The 12,721-nt window shown below is 37.3% G+C and overlaps 1 protein-coding gene across 1 annotated transcript; it reads left to right on the top strand.

Annotated features, from left to right (window-relative positions):
- The first annotated feature begins 2,119 nt into the window (after positions 1-2,119).
- On the top strand, positions 2,120-11,476 carry CRYAA (crystallin alpha A). Its single transcript, XM_070943478.1, has 3 exons — positions 2,120-2,308; positions 3,809-3,931; positions 11,267-11,476. Exons 1-3 carry the CDS (start codon positions 2,120-2,122, stop codon positions 11,474-11,476), a joined length of 522 nt encoding a protein of 173 aa, XP_070799579.1.
- The last annotated feature ends 1,245 nt before the right edge of the window (positions 11,477-12,721 follow it).

Genomic DNA, 12,721 nt, shown 5'->3' with positions numbered 1-12,721 from the left:
AAGATTGTTAAGACCTGGCTTTTCCCTCAGGTATTGGGCCAGAATAAGCACAGCATTGGTGTTTTTTAAGCAGATAATGTTATGGCTTATGGTGATCTGTCAGAGTATTTTTCTTTTTTAAAAAAAATTATTTTATTATTTGTATATTATTTTGTTAGCTGCCTAGGGTCATTTGATGCAATATGGGCAATCATATATATATATATATATATTTCAAATAATAAGCTGTCAGAACCTGCTGGATTTCTGGAAAGGGCAAATTAAGTATTTTGTTTGTTTGTTTAATTAATTTTATATGTTGCTCATCTCCCCTATAAGATGACTCTGGAGGCTTATTTTGACAATTTTGATGCAATTTCCAAATTGCGGAGATAAATGCACAAATACTGACCATGCAACATTTCTGTCTAGCATTCCCATTCAAAATCTCCTTTTCTAGCAGTTATGCAAAAGTAGGGAAAAATCATCATTATTTTACTTTCAGCATGTTTGGGGTATTTTTAAAATGAATACTTACACATTTGTACCGACTTATAAAGTAAATAGAATTTGGATTCTTGATTTATAGCTCCTATATCCAGCTCAATATGTCCACAGATGAAACTGTCCACAGGTGAAACTGTCATTTTTTTTATTTTCCTCCATGCATTCTATCACAAGTTCTTTCAACTGTTTTCTTTCAATTCTTTTCAGTCTAAAATAAAACATCTGTAATCCTGAATAATACATTCATTTCAGGGAAAAAATCACTTTTCTCCTCCTTGATATCAGGCAAAAAGAATTAGAGAGATGTAGGATTTACAAATATTTTAACAGATTAACAGAGTTGGAAGGGACCTTGTAGGTCATCTAGTTCAACTCCCTGCCCAAGCAGGAGACCCTACACCATTTCTGACAGATGGCAAACCAGTCTCTTCTTGAAAGCTTCCATTGATGAAACTCCCACAACGTCTGAAGGCAAGCTGTTCCATTGGTTGATTGCTCTCACTGTCAGAAAATTTCTCCTTATTTTCAGGCTGAATTTCTCCTTGTTCAGTTTCCATCCATTATTCCATGTCTGACCTTCAGGTGTTTTGGAAAATAGCTTGACTCCTTCCTCTCTGTGACAGCCCCTCAAGTATTGGAACACTGCTATCATGTCTCCCCTGGTCCTTCTCTTCACTAGACTAGCCATGCCCAGTTCCTGTAACTGTTCATCATACAGTATGTTTTAGCCTCCAACCTCCTAATCATCTTGGTTGCTCTTCTCTGCACTCTTTCTAGAGTCTCAATACCTTTTTTATAGTGTGGTGACCAAAACTGAGTGCAGTATTCTAAGTGTGATCTTATTAAGGCTTTATAGAGTGGTATTAGTATCTCACTTGATCTAGATTGTATCCCTCTGTTAATGCAATTTAGGATTGCACTGGCTTTTTTGGCCGCCTCCGCACACTATTAGCTCATATTTAATTGGTTGTCCATTAACACTCCCAAGATCCCTCTCACAGTTACTGCTATTAAGCCTGGTTTCACCCAGTCTATATGTGTACTTTTGGTTTTTCTTGCCTAAGTGTAAGATTTTATTTTTCTCTACATTCAATTTCATGTTGTTAGATAGGGCCCAGTGTTCAAGTTTGTCAAGATCCATCTGGATCTTGAGCCTATCATCTAGAATGTTGGCTATTCCTGCCGGCTTAGTATCATCCTCAAATTTGGTAAGTTCCCCTTCTATTCCCTCATCTAAGTCACTTATGAAGATATTATGAAGATCTGTAGTATTGTGGGCAAAATGCTCTCTTGTGAGTCCCTAGGCAAAAGGACCGTGTTATGGCTGGCTGGTAAATAATACAATAGCTCTTCTCTCCAGAGAATGCTGAAGACTGTCCAGCCCTCTGGCACTGATTCTAACGAGACTGTCACACCCAGGTCAGTCCCTACAATTTCTGCTGACCAGATTGACCTTCATAATGAGATCATGTCTTTCCAGAAATCCCGCTGATGCCTTCATTCTGCCAAAGTGGTATATATAGAGGGACGTTTTCTATAATCCTACAGTGTGGTTCAGCTAAGACCTCACTATCATCAAAGTGACTGCACTGTCTTTCTTCCGACTTCTAAGCTTGCAGCCACAGCAAAGACCATGGATATTACCATTCAGCATCCCTGGTTCAAACGAGCTCTTGGACCTTTAATTCCAAGCCGCTTTTTTGACCATTTTTTTGGAGATGGTTTTTTTGAATATGATCTCCTGCCTTTGTTTTCTTCTACCATCAGCCCATACTACAGGCAATCTTTCTTCCGTACTTTGCTGGACTCAGGTGTTTCTGAGGTAAGATCCCTATACCTCAATATATTTAAACTATTTTAAAGATCTCTCCTAAAAGTAACACTAAACCACCAGGATTTTGATTTCTGGCAACACTGACTAGAGACTAGAATGTGGTAGGATTTACAATAATTTGCAAAAATGCAAACAACATAATCTGAAATTGTTCCAGAATTTAATCAATCTTATCAATACTATAGGGAGGTTAGATGGCCAAAGAACAATAGCAGACTGTTCTTGTTATCAAATACTTAAACTGTAATGCAGGTGTTTTGTGATGATAATTTGAAAGGAAGAAGCATATTTATTCTTAATATACTTAAATATTTGCTAAATATGGACTGGAATGCATATATACATGCTTAGCTGAAAGCAGATGTTTGTGTGTGTGACATTTGTATTCAAATCAATGGTTTCTTTGTAGCTAGAAATAAATTCATATTCAACCATTAGTACTGCACCTTGTATGTTCTTTACAGAAAATGTTAGGCATGTTATGATCAGAGTGCTTTATAGTGGCCTTTATGAAAGAATAGCCTACCAACCATTTATAAAGATAAAGTGTTACTGAGACCGTGTGTTCAGAACAGTCAGGTTTGAAATGCCACCTGTTTACTCTTTCTTCTGTTCCATATTCTGCAAACTTATGTAAAATACAAGTCAACAAGCTAGCAAGAGCTCAGATGACAAAGTGGTTACTTTTAAAAATCAGTGAGAAATCTTAAGATTACTAAAGTGTTTATGCATGTATGTATATTTAAGGTCAGTGAATTACAACTTATAGTAAATGATTTGATGGAAATGAAAAAAATCTATTCACAAAATAGATGAATGCCCAAACCACTAAGTGAATGGTGCTGTGATCCTAATGTGAAGTGAAAGGAACCCAGAAAATGCATTGCAAGCAGCTTTTCTGTAGGAACATAAACAAATCCAAAATTTATATTCAAATCTAGCATATTAATTCCTATGCTTTGAATAAATCAATCTTGTCATTTTAATGTATCAATCTTAAAATAGTACTTAAAGATGGATAACTTCTGCCTCCTGCCTCCTATGTACTCTTTCTCACCTTCATAAGTTTTCCAAATAGCAAGAAAAAAAGACCATGTCATCTAGACTCATATAAGGTGAGGCAAGGCAAAAACACTATAAAAACTTTGTCCATAGATTCATTTTAGTTTAATATGTTACAGTAGCCTTCTAACATATTTTCTATATACAAATTATTTTAAAAAACATGCTAGTACAAAAGCTCCCCAACTCAATATTCATTGCAGTAAGGTATTTAGCACCCCCCAGTCAGTTCATCTCCAACCAGCCCTAGCCTGAGGCTACTTTTAAAAAGCTCGGATATTTTGTTCTTATAAACTGTATTGCAGAGGATATCATCATATAATCTGAGAGAGAATAAAAAATAAGTTAATCACCTAATGTTGCTAATAGTTTAAATTTTAATTATTTGGGGGGGGATGTGTTTGTGTGGTCTTTATTTCATTCCAGGTGAGATCTGACCGAGACAAGTTTCTTGTCTTTTTGGATGTAAAGCATTTCTCCCCTGAAGATTTGAGTGTAAAAGTCATTGAGGACTTTGTGGAAATTCATGGCAAACACAATGAGAGACAGGTAAGGAAGAGTGATAATGAAAATTTCCATTATATTACAAATGCAAAGGAATTATTTTTATTCACCTGATATTAACACCTGCAGTTTAGGCAAGGAGGTTGATTGTGTATCTGCTCCAGGAAAGATCATATGATAAGATATGATGGTGATAATGTTACTGTACGACTAATACCAATGGCTAGAAGTTTTAGGAATGTTTATTATAAGCTAAACAATAGACATTCCCTATGGAAAGAGCTTTCCTATAGACTGACTTAAAAGGTAGTAACTTCTCCTGCACTAGAGGTATTAAAATAGAGCTGGACTGTCATCATGAAAGGAAGCCATAATGCCACTAATTTTGAATCTGGACTAGAATACCTCTAAGTCTCCTTCCAAATCTGATTACAGGGTTTTTTAAAAAAATATTTTTCTCATCATATTTAGAAGGCAGTAGACATAATCGGAGAATGATCTTTGACTACATAAAAAATGTGGTCTGGAGTTCTAGGAAAGAACCTTGTGCTCAAATAAAGTCAGGCAAAAAGAGCTGCATTGTCCATTGGGTCCAAAGACCAAAATGTATAGTAGAGTAAGAAAAAATTGTAGTATCATTTAAAAAGTTCTCAGAACTTTAAATAAGTTCAAGAGGAGTAGCTACAGTATGTTAGTCATTCATAGCAAAACTAATGAAGAAATAAAAATATAAACTCTGGTGGACCACAATGTAATGAAATAAATATGATAAAGTAGATTGTAACCCACCAAAATGTATAAGATAATTTGTTTGTCTTTGTGGTCTGTGTGATCTTTTATAATTTTAATTCAATTGTTATAGAAAATCCTAATGGTAGAAGTATGGTGAGAAGAAAAAGGTGAGTTAGTTGGAGGAAGTTTATGAACTGTGGATATTTTCCATTTCTTCTGAAGCAGTTTGAAGATGTTTCATGGCTGTTTTCCAAAACTTCAGACTTTACAGACTGAGGACAAGCAGTTATTTGCAAGCCAGGTGGCCTAGACACGAGTCATAAATAAGTAAACAAACAATAAATAAAAACCACTATCCATCTCTTTTCCATAAGTAACATAAATACTCAATAGGTAACAAAAAAAAAAAAACCCCTAAGAAATATATTGCTTTTCATGTGGAAATCCAGAATTTCACACTTTGTTATGTGAAAATATGAATCTATAAAGTCAGCATTTCCCTTAAAGTTATAAAACTCTGCCAAGTGGGATTGACAGCCCCTTTCTTAGAGGGCTTAAAATCTAGTAATTTTAGAGATTGGTGGTGTTAGAGAGAGGAAATAAAAAAGAAACAAGATGAAACTATGTAAGTATTTAGCTTTATGTCCTGTATGGTAGATGAGAAAATTAAATTTGTCCTGCACTATGTTTTTGATCTGAATGACTTTATTCATTTAAATTGAAGACCCAATCCTGCTGGTCTTTGGAAAGGCATTAAAACATGCCTTTTTCCTTGTATTTGGAGATAGATTGATCGAAATTACTGCCTAGAGGGTTGTAATGTATTTTGTGGGTTTCTAAGTGCCTGTCATTTCTAGTTGTTGTGATTTTAATGGTTTATTGTTCCCCACCTAAACATTATGTTGCCTCATATACCTCATAAATCAATAAGTAAATATGCATCCCACTTTTGGCTTAATCTAAATATGAATCATTGTCAGAAGCAAAATACTCCCACAGTATGATCTTAGTCTGTATCAGAGCCGTATATCTGTGACTGTGTGTGAGACAGGGAAAGATGGAAGAAAGGAACATTTTTCATATAAGGAGTTATGAAGTTAGGGCCAAGTGAATTTGTTGTCCTTAAAATATCATTCCTGGACATTTATTTAAGGGGGTACATTATGAAAAAAATGGGTGCCAAAATGAACTCCATTATCTGATGGGCAATACTACTGAATAAACTGCAAAGACCCTGCTTTTATAAGTTTAGCATGGTTCCTTAGGGTTGAGAATCTAGAAATGGATCTTTTTCAAATACAGTACAGGAATGTTAGAAATATCTACCTCAAGACTTACAACACAGAGACTGACCTTGAATACAATGGCTGCTTTGAGCAGTTCATGCTCAAAACAAAATGTATATGCTTCTTGAGTTTTGGTTCAAGCATAAAACACAATGTAACCATTTCAAGGGAAAACATTTCTAGTGTTTACTGTTTTATGTGATGCAGTTAAAAATTGACTTGCCTCTTGCCATTGGAATTTTCCTTCCTAGGCCGATATAGCAAGGTAGACCAGACACGAATTTATCACTACTGCCTTACGGTTGGTAGCATGATCTGGGAATGGAGTTTTGAAGCAATGCTGCTGGCATTTTAAAGAAACCATTTGGGATCTGATCATTCCCTCACCCTTCATGCCATTGCCAGGCTGCCATTGCTGTTTTGTAAAATATTTGTACAGTGCTTGTGTATATAAAGAAAATCAAGTGAAATATCAGTGAGAAAAAGTAATACAATATTGGTCTGGCCTACTCAACTTAAAAGCGTGTGTGTGTTCTGTGCATGTTCCTCCTGATTTGCAATTCAGAATACATGTATAAATGCAGTGAGTCTTGCTCTTCAAAAGCACCCTGAAAGGCACCCACAATCAATAGGACAAATGAACATTTGCAAAGTGTATACGCATATCTAAGCTCAGTCACCATTCCACATAGCTATCTTTTATTTTCTGAAAGGTTTGAAGGTGATGGCTTGCTTCAGATTCTTTGGCAATGGCTCTTTGGGAATTTTTGATTGAAATGCCATTGAAAAGGGAATAACTAATTTAGGATGGCTTCCTGAGTTTTTGGTGTTTAGCATTGTACTCAGTGTGGTTTTTTTTTGTGTTCTTTTGTTTGTAGAGATCCAAGTGCATTTAAAAATGCAGCAGACTCTATGCAAATTAACTTTGCCTTTGGGTACTCTGCTCAGCCTTTAATATCAGCTTCTGTATGTCTGTGCATGACTCTTTTTGTTTGTTTGTTACTGCAAATGTAAATATAATTTACATTTAGAATGTAAATGGTGGCAGTTAAATGGGGAAAGTCTGTATTTCCAGAATAAGGTGGCTTTCCATGTCAATAGCTTGTGCATGCCCCTTCCTTCCTTCCTTCCTTCCTTCCTTCCTTCCTTCCTTCCTTCCTTCCTTCCTTCCTTCCTTCCTTCCTCCCTCCCTCCCTTCCTCCCTCCCTTCCCTTCCCTTCCCTCCCTTCTTGTAGATCCCTTGAAAGGGATCTATAAGAGATTAAGATCTACACATTGTTTTTTGAGGGCACACAATCAGTCAGTCAGTCTGTCCATCAGTGTCTTTTAAACTAGAGAATGTCAGGCTAATAACCAGTTTTTTTTAAAAAAAAAATAGCATAGCTCCCCCTTCCCAATGCAAAGGAAGAAGGGCATAGTTGTACTTGAAGAAAGATGATGATGAAACAAATATTTCCATGTGGCATCCTTGGTGCTGTGAATTTGGTTGTTTTCTTGCAGATGTTTCATTATCTGACTAGATAACATCTTCAGTGCTTGAAAGGAGTGCATTTGTTCTTTGTTTATATACAGTAACTTCTCAACTAGTCCAATATCCTTCTCAACTAGTCTGCCAGGCACTAGTCAGAGGGCTAGAAGCTGCCAATCTGGATCCAGATATGAATCTTTGGACCCTGGGTCCCTGGACAAGCTACTGTATATGCTGTAAACAGAAAGCAAACTCCACTCCCTTCTAGCACAGAAGATGCTACCTAGTTGGGTAATGAAATGTCTGCAACAAAAACAGTCAAGCTCAGAGAACACCAAGGACTTCACAGTTCAACCCTGAACCACTCTCTTCTATTGGTAAATTTTCCCTTAGCAGAAAGTTATTTTATCATCATCATCATCCTCTAGTTGGCTTGTTGGTAGCCCTCAACTTGAAGTCGCATGTTACAAAAAATTTTACAAAACATTTTATCTGTTTCAGGTTTTGCTCTGTCAAAATACAGACAGCCTGAAATATTGTGATGTAATATTCCAGATGGAATGATTTGTTTCAAGCTTGAAGTAAAATACATATTTCATTTATGCATACCCCAAGATTTTAGCCCTGAATATAATACCTGAAAGATTAATCTTGGGAAAGTCACAGAATCTCATTTTTTAGTCTTAAAACTCTGATCAACAGTTACTTCTCTCTCAGACAGATTGCAACCGTGAAAAAGAATCATGAAACAACGTGAGTTTGATGCTTGTAATGATGGGGAAAAGACAGTACAAGAGTATTGGTTCCTCATCTGCAAAGAGGATAATGGAATATGTTAATTTTTGAAACCACAGCTTTATGAACTTAAACATCCTATCTTAATCACTGTTGGTCCATGCAGTATGGGGGTGATGCATGTCATAAAGTAAAAATGGAGAAAAAAGGATAAATGAGGTACAAAAAATCTCTTTCATCTTACCTTTTGCTGTATGCTGCTAATTTATTAATTGCAAAAAGTTGTAGTTTTTTTTTTGTAGGAAAGCAGAAAGATAATTCAAACAGTTGATTATATTATTTCAGAATTATATCAATTCATTATCAATTAATCTGATAGTTCATTTGTTTTGTTACTTCTATTAACCACAAGGATTTCTACATTACTACTGTTGGATAAATTGGTGAGTCAATATGGTCTACTGGTTAAGGCACCAGACTAGAAACCAGGAGACTGTAAGTTCTACTCCTGCCTTAGCCATGAAAGTCAGCTAGGTGACTTTGGGTCAATCACTCTCTCTCTCAGCTCATGACAATGTCAGGCTTGGGCCATACTTAGTTATTCCAGAAAAAAAAGTGTACCCTGCAGTTGCGGCAAGATGCTATGAAGAAAAAAATAAAGTTTCAACTCACCAGATCCTCCAAAATACTTTGAAATTGATCTATGATTCCCCCCCACACACACACATACTTCTACCAGTTGAGAACAAGGAGTGAAAATCATTGTCTTGCCACAGGTTGCTATACTAGCAATATTAATTAGCACTTAGACTTATATACTGCTCAGGGGTGGGTTCCACTTACCTTTACTACCGGTTTGCAGCGGGATCGCGCACTCTTCTGCACATGCGCAGATCACCAATGATGATGTCGTGCCGGGTGGGCGGAGCCTCACGTCGGTTTTACTACAGGTTCTATAGAACCAGACAGAACCAGGAGCAACCCACCACTGATACTGCTCCATAGTGCTTTACAGCCCTCTTTAAGCAGTTTACAGAGTCAGCATATCACCCCAAACAATCTGGGTCCTCATTTTACCGATCTCAGAAAGATGGAAGGCTGAGTCAACCTTGAGCTGGTGAGAATCGAACTCCTAGCAATAAGCAGAGTCACTGTAGGTCCCTGCTGCTTTCACTATGACAGTTTTTCACTTTCAAAATGGAAAGAAGGAAAAGAAAAGGAAAAACAAAAATACTGCCCACCCCTTCAAAATTCTGACATTTTGCAGCACCATCAACTCCCTGCCAAAAGGAAGATGGAAAAAGAAAACAGGTTGCCAGTTTTTCCCTTCTTCCTTTTGACTGGTTTGTGATGGGAATGAAAAGGGAGCCATAGACATCTCAAGCTAATATCTGTTTTGCAGGACTTGAAGCTTAAGAGTTGGAAGGAGGAGGAGAGAACAAGAGTTCCCCCACAGTGGCAAAATAGAGCTATCATTGACTCTCCTTTCCTCCTCCCCAAATCTCTAGCTTTCATCTGCAATGTGGCTAAGAAAGTATTACAATGGTTAGCATTTCAACACTGCTGACATCATGACCTATTTATTTAATACCATTTACAAGCTGACACTACCTGGCTAACACTAATATATTAACAGATAGGAGCTATGCAGATCTTTGGGAGGATGTTCATCCACTACAACAGAAAAGGTAGCTTCTGAGATCCTGATAGATCACACTGTTTAATCAAAGAGACTCAAAGCACACTTCCTTTGTCTGATCTTCCTGGATTGGCATTCCTATATCATGAATGACTTTATAAAGCATAACTAGCATTTTGAATTTGCACCTGGATGCCAACTTGTAGCCAGTATAGCTTATGGAATAGCAACATCCCATTGTCAAATTATAGTGCCATATTCTGGATAAGCTGTTGTTTCAAGTAGTCTTCAAGGCAAATGCCATGTAGAGCATAAAGTCTATTTTTGAGGTGACTAGGGAATGAGTAACTAAGGATGTGAGCAGCTGCCTGAAGGAATGGGCACAACTTGTGCATTAGCTGGAGCTGTGCAAAAGTGATGTTGGCCATAGTTGCCACCTGCTTTTTGAGAAGGAATTGTAAGTTCAACGTGACTTAAAGACTACTCACCAGTATCAGGTGGAAAAGTCCACAAAGACAGAGGGATGATCTACATAGAGGTCTACAGTTGTTTTCAAAGTATTGCATGTCTCTTTGTATGGAAATGCCCAAAGCCTTAAATTATGTTTATTAACATTAATTGAACATGTCCAAAACAGCACAATATTTTATGTACTTATTTTTTGCACATGTACATCACTGAATCTGTCAGGGATTCCTGGCAATTTACAATTTGCAATTAAAACAGTTGCAGTACAAATATATAGTTAAAACATACACAGTAAGATAAAAATTTCTCCAATTCAACAAAAAACAACACCACTATAATAAGATTAATGATAGTAATACAAAAAAAATTCCCACCAAATGTTTTTAGGAAGAGTTCTGTTTTTATATCTTCAGGAGTGGTGTTAAGGAAAGGATTAGTCTGCTCTCTTAGAAGAAGCCATATTATACAACAGGGCTATAAACATGATCTTGGCCCTCACATCATGGAAGTGGGAAACTTCAACTTCTCCTGGAATGACCATACAGGATGGCTTGATTCTAACTGGGGAAAGTGATACTTCAAAAACCTGGGTTCCAAGCCATTTAAGGCTTTATAGTCAGCAGGAGCACTTCAGATTGCAGCTGGGAAAATACCGGTAGCCAATGCTGGGCCTGCAATATGGATGTTATATGCTTTGGTGAATGGTACTAGCCAAGAAGCAGGTCATTGCATTTTGCATTTTGCATTTTGCAATTTCAATATGAAGATACCTTCAATATGAAGATACTTTCAGAGACCTGTATAGAATATATGATTAGCTATATCATGCAAGGATAAGTCAATCTGCTCTGGACAGCTCTTTGAAGAGGGGAGAGAAAGGATGAAAGCAATACGGAGGGGATATATGTTGGATAATTTCTGCTTCTGTAACTCTGTTCTGCACCTGGCTGATGTTTATAGAGCAAGTGACTCTGAAGGACTTATCTGTTAACTACCCCCTTTAATGCCAATGAGTTTTCTTTTGCTTTTGTTTTTGTTGCGTCTCACTTCAGGATGATCATGGATACATTTCCCGTGAATTCCATCGTCGATACCGTCTTCCTTCCACTGTCGACCAATCAGCCATCACTTGCTCTCTGTCTACTGATGGCATGCTAACCTTCTCTGCTCCCAAGGTTCAGTCTGCCACAGAGCCCGGCCATAGCGAGAGACCCATTCCTGTATCCCGTGAAGAGAAGCCGACTTCAGCTCAGTCTTCTTAGTTTGAACCTCCTGCTGCTGAAGGATCCAGGCTATCCACCCCTTTCAGGCCTCATTCACAGCACCCTTACATAGATATCAGTGAACGTCTAGGAGGTTTTCTTTTTGTTTTCATTCTTCTCTTGGAAGGAATGAGGGCTGGATGAGCAGCTAGAGGATTTGAAGCTTTAGCCTAAACTTTCCCCCACTTTCACACACCTTGCTAGGATGACAAGGAAGATGAAGTATCTTCCAGAGCCTTCTGTATTCTTGCTGAAAGGGTTCTAAATGTCAGGCTGTATCTGATAACATCTGTCAAGCCCAAACACAGGGCCAGGTTGGCAACATGAGCTGTCAAAGCATCGATCAGTCATATGAAGGCTGATGCAACAAAAGCAAGAATACAGATTTGTTGTCTTCTAAAGTAATTGAAGAGGCAGGAGCAGAGGTGAGCTTAGCTGAGTAGGAGAGAGGCGGCAGCAATGGGGAGTGGTTGACAGTTGCAACAAATTTGCTCTGCCCACTTTTAAGTAAAAAAAAAATGGAGGAGTTCATAGTATTTGGAGGGATTTATAATTTTCTTCATTAAAAGTGTATTTTTTTAAAAAAATCTTTCCCTCTGCAACTTCCAGAGCAGTGACATCGTAAGAGCCACTAATGCAAGAATGAGCATCTTTGCAGGCCTTTCAGGATCCATCACAGTTCAGAAGCTTCAAACCTGTATTCAGCTGTCCCTGGTCAGCAGTGTATATGCCACCTTCCTTAATCTTGCTGTAATTCTAATATAGTTCCATCTGTTTTACTGATATCTAGCACGCAACCTGAAATTCCAGCCAGTGGCAATCAATAAAGAAAATGTGAAATAAGCAACTCCTTTTCCTCCATTCTCTTTTCCATTCTCCTTAGAAGCTTGCATTTTAAAAATAAAGATGAGACAAATGCAGTACGCTTCCTCTGCTTACTCCAAGAATATTCATTTATCTTACTAGGCCAAAGGAGCAAGATATCAGCATTTTAAAAAGAAATTCTAGTAATGTCACATTCACTTTTGGTTCAGTGAATTCAGTGAACTAAATGTGACAAAATCACATACACATTGCCCCAAAGAGGAAACAACATCACCAAAATGACACAAGGTCATCATTTTGCTCACATATTTTCTGCATTTATTATTCGCATGCATAGATACATATTTAGAAATATTTACAACTTAAACAATATATTTTATTATAATGGTTATCAATATATCAGTCTGCTATTTGGAGCTG

This window comes from Pituophis catenifer, unplaced genomic scaffold, assembly GCF_029215685.1.
Source record: "Pituophis catenifer annectens isolate HBS135680 unplaced genomic scaffold, rPitCat1.0.hap2 SCAF_4, whole genome shotgun sequence".
Taxonomy (NCBI): Eukaryota; Metazoa; Chordata; class Lepidosauria; order Squamata; family Colubridae; genus Pituophis; species Pituophis catenifer.
This window is presented reverse-complemented; position numbering and strand designations above follow the sequence as displayed.

What these genes read in the sequence shown, in the direction of transcription:
- CRYAA (XM_070943478.1), top strand. Translation starts at nt 2,120, where the DNA reads ATGGATATTACCATTCAGCATCCCTGGTTCAAACGAGCTCTTGGACCT. An exon ending in TGGACTCAGGTGTTTCTGAG is followed by an intron (nt 2,309 to 3,808) that starts GTAAGATCCCTA and finishes ATTTCATTCCAG; the next exon opens with GTGAGATCTGACCGAGACAA. An exon ending in GCAAACACAATGAGAGACAG is followed by an intron (nt 3,932 to 11,266) that starts GTAAGGAAGAGT and finishes GTCTCACTTCAG; the next exon opens with GATGATCATGGATACATTTC.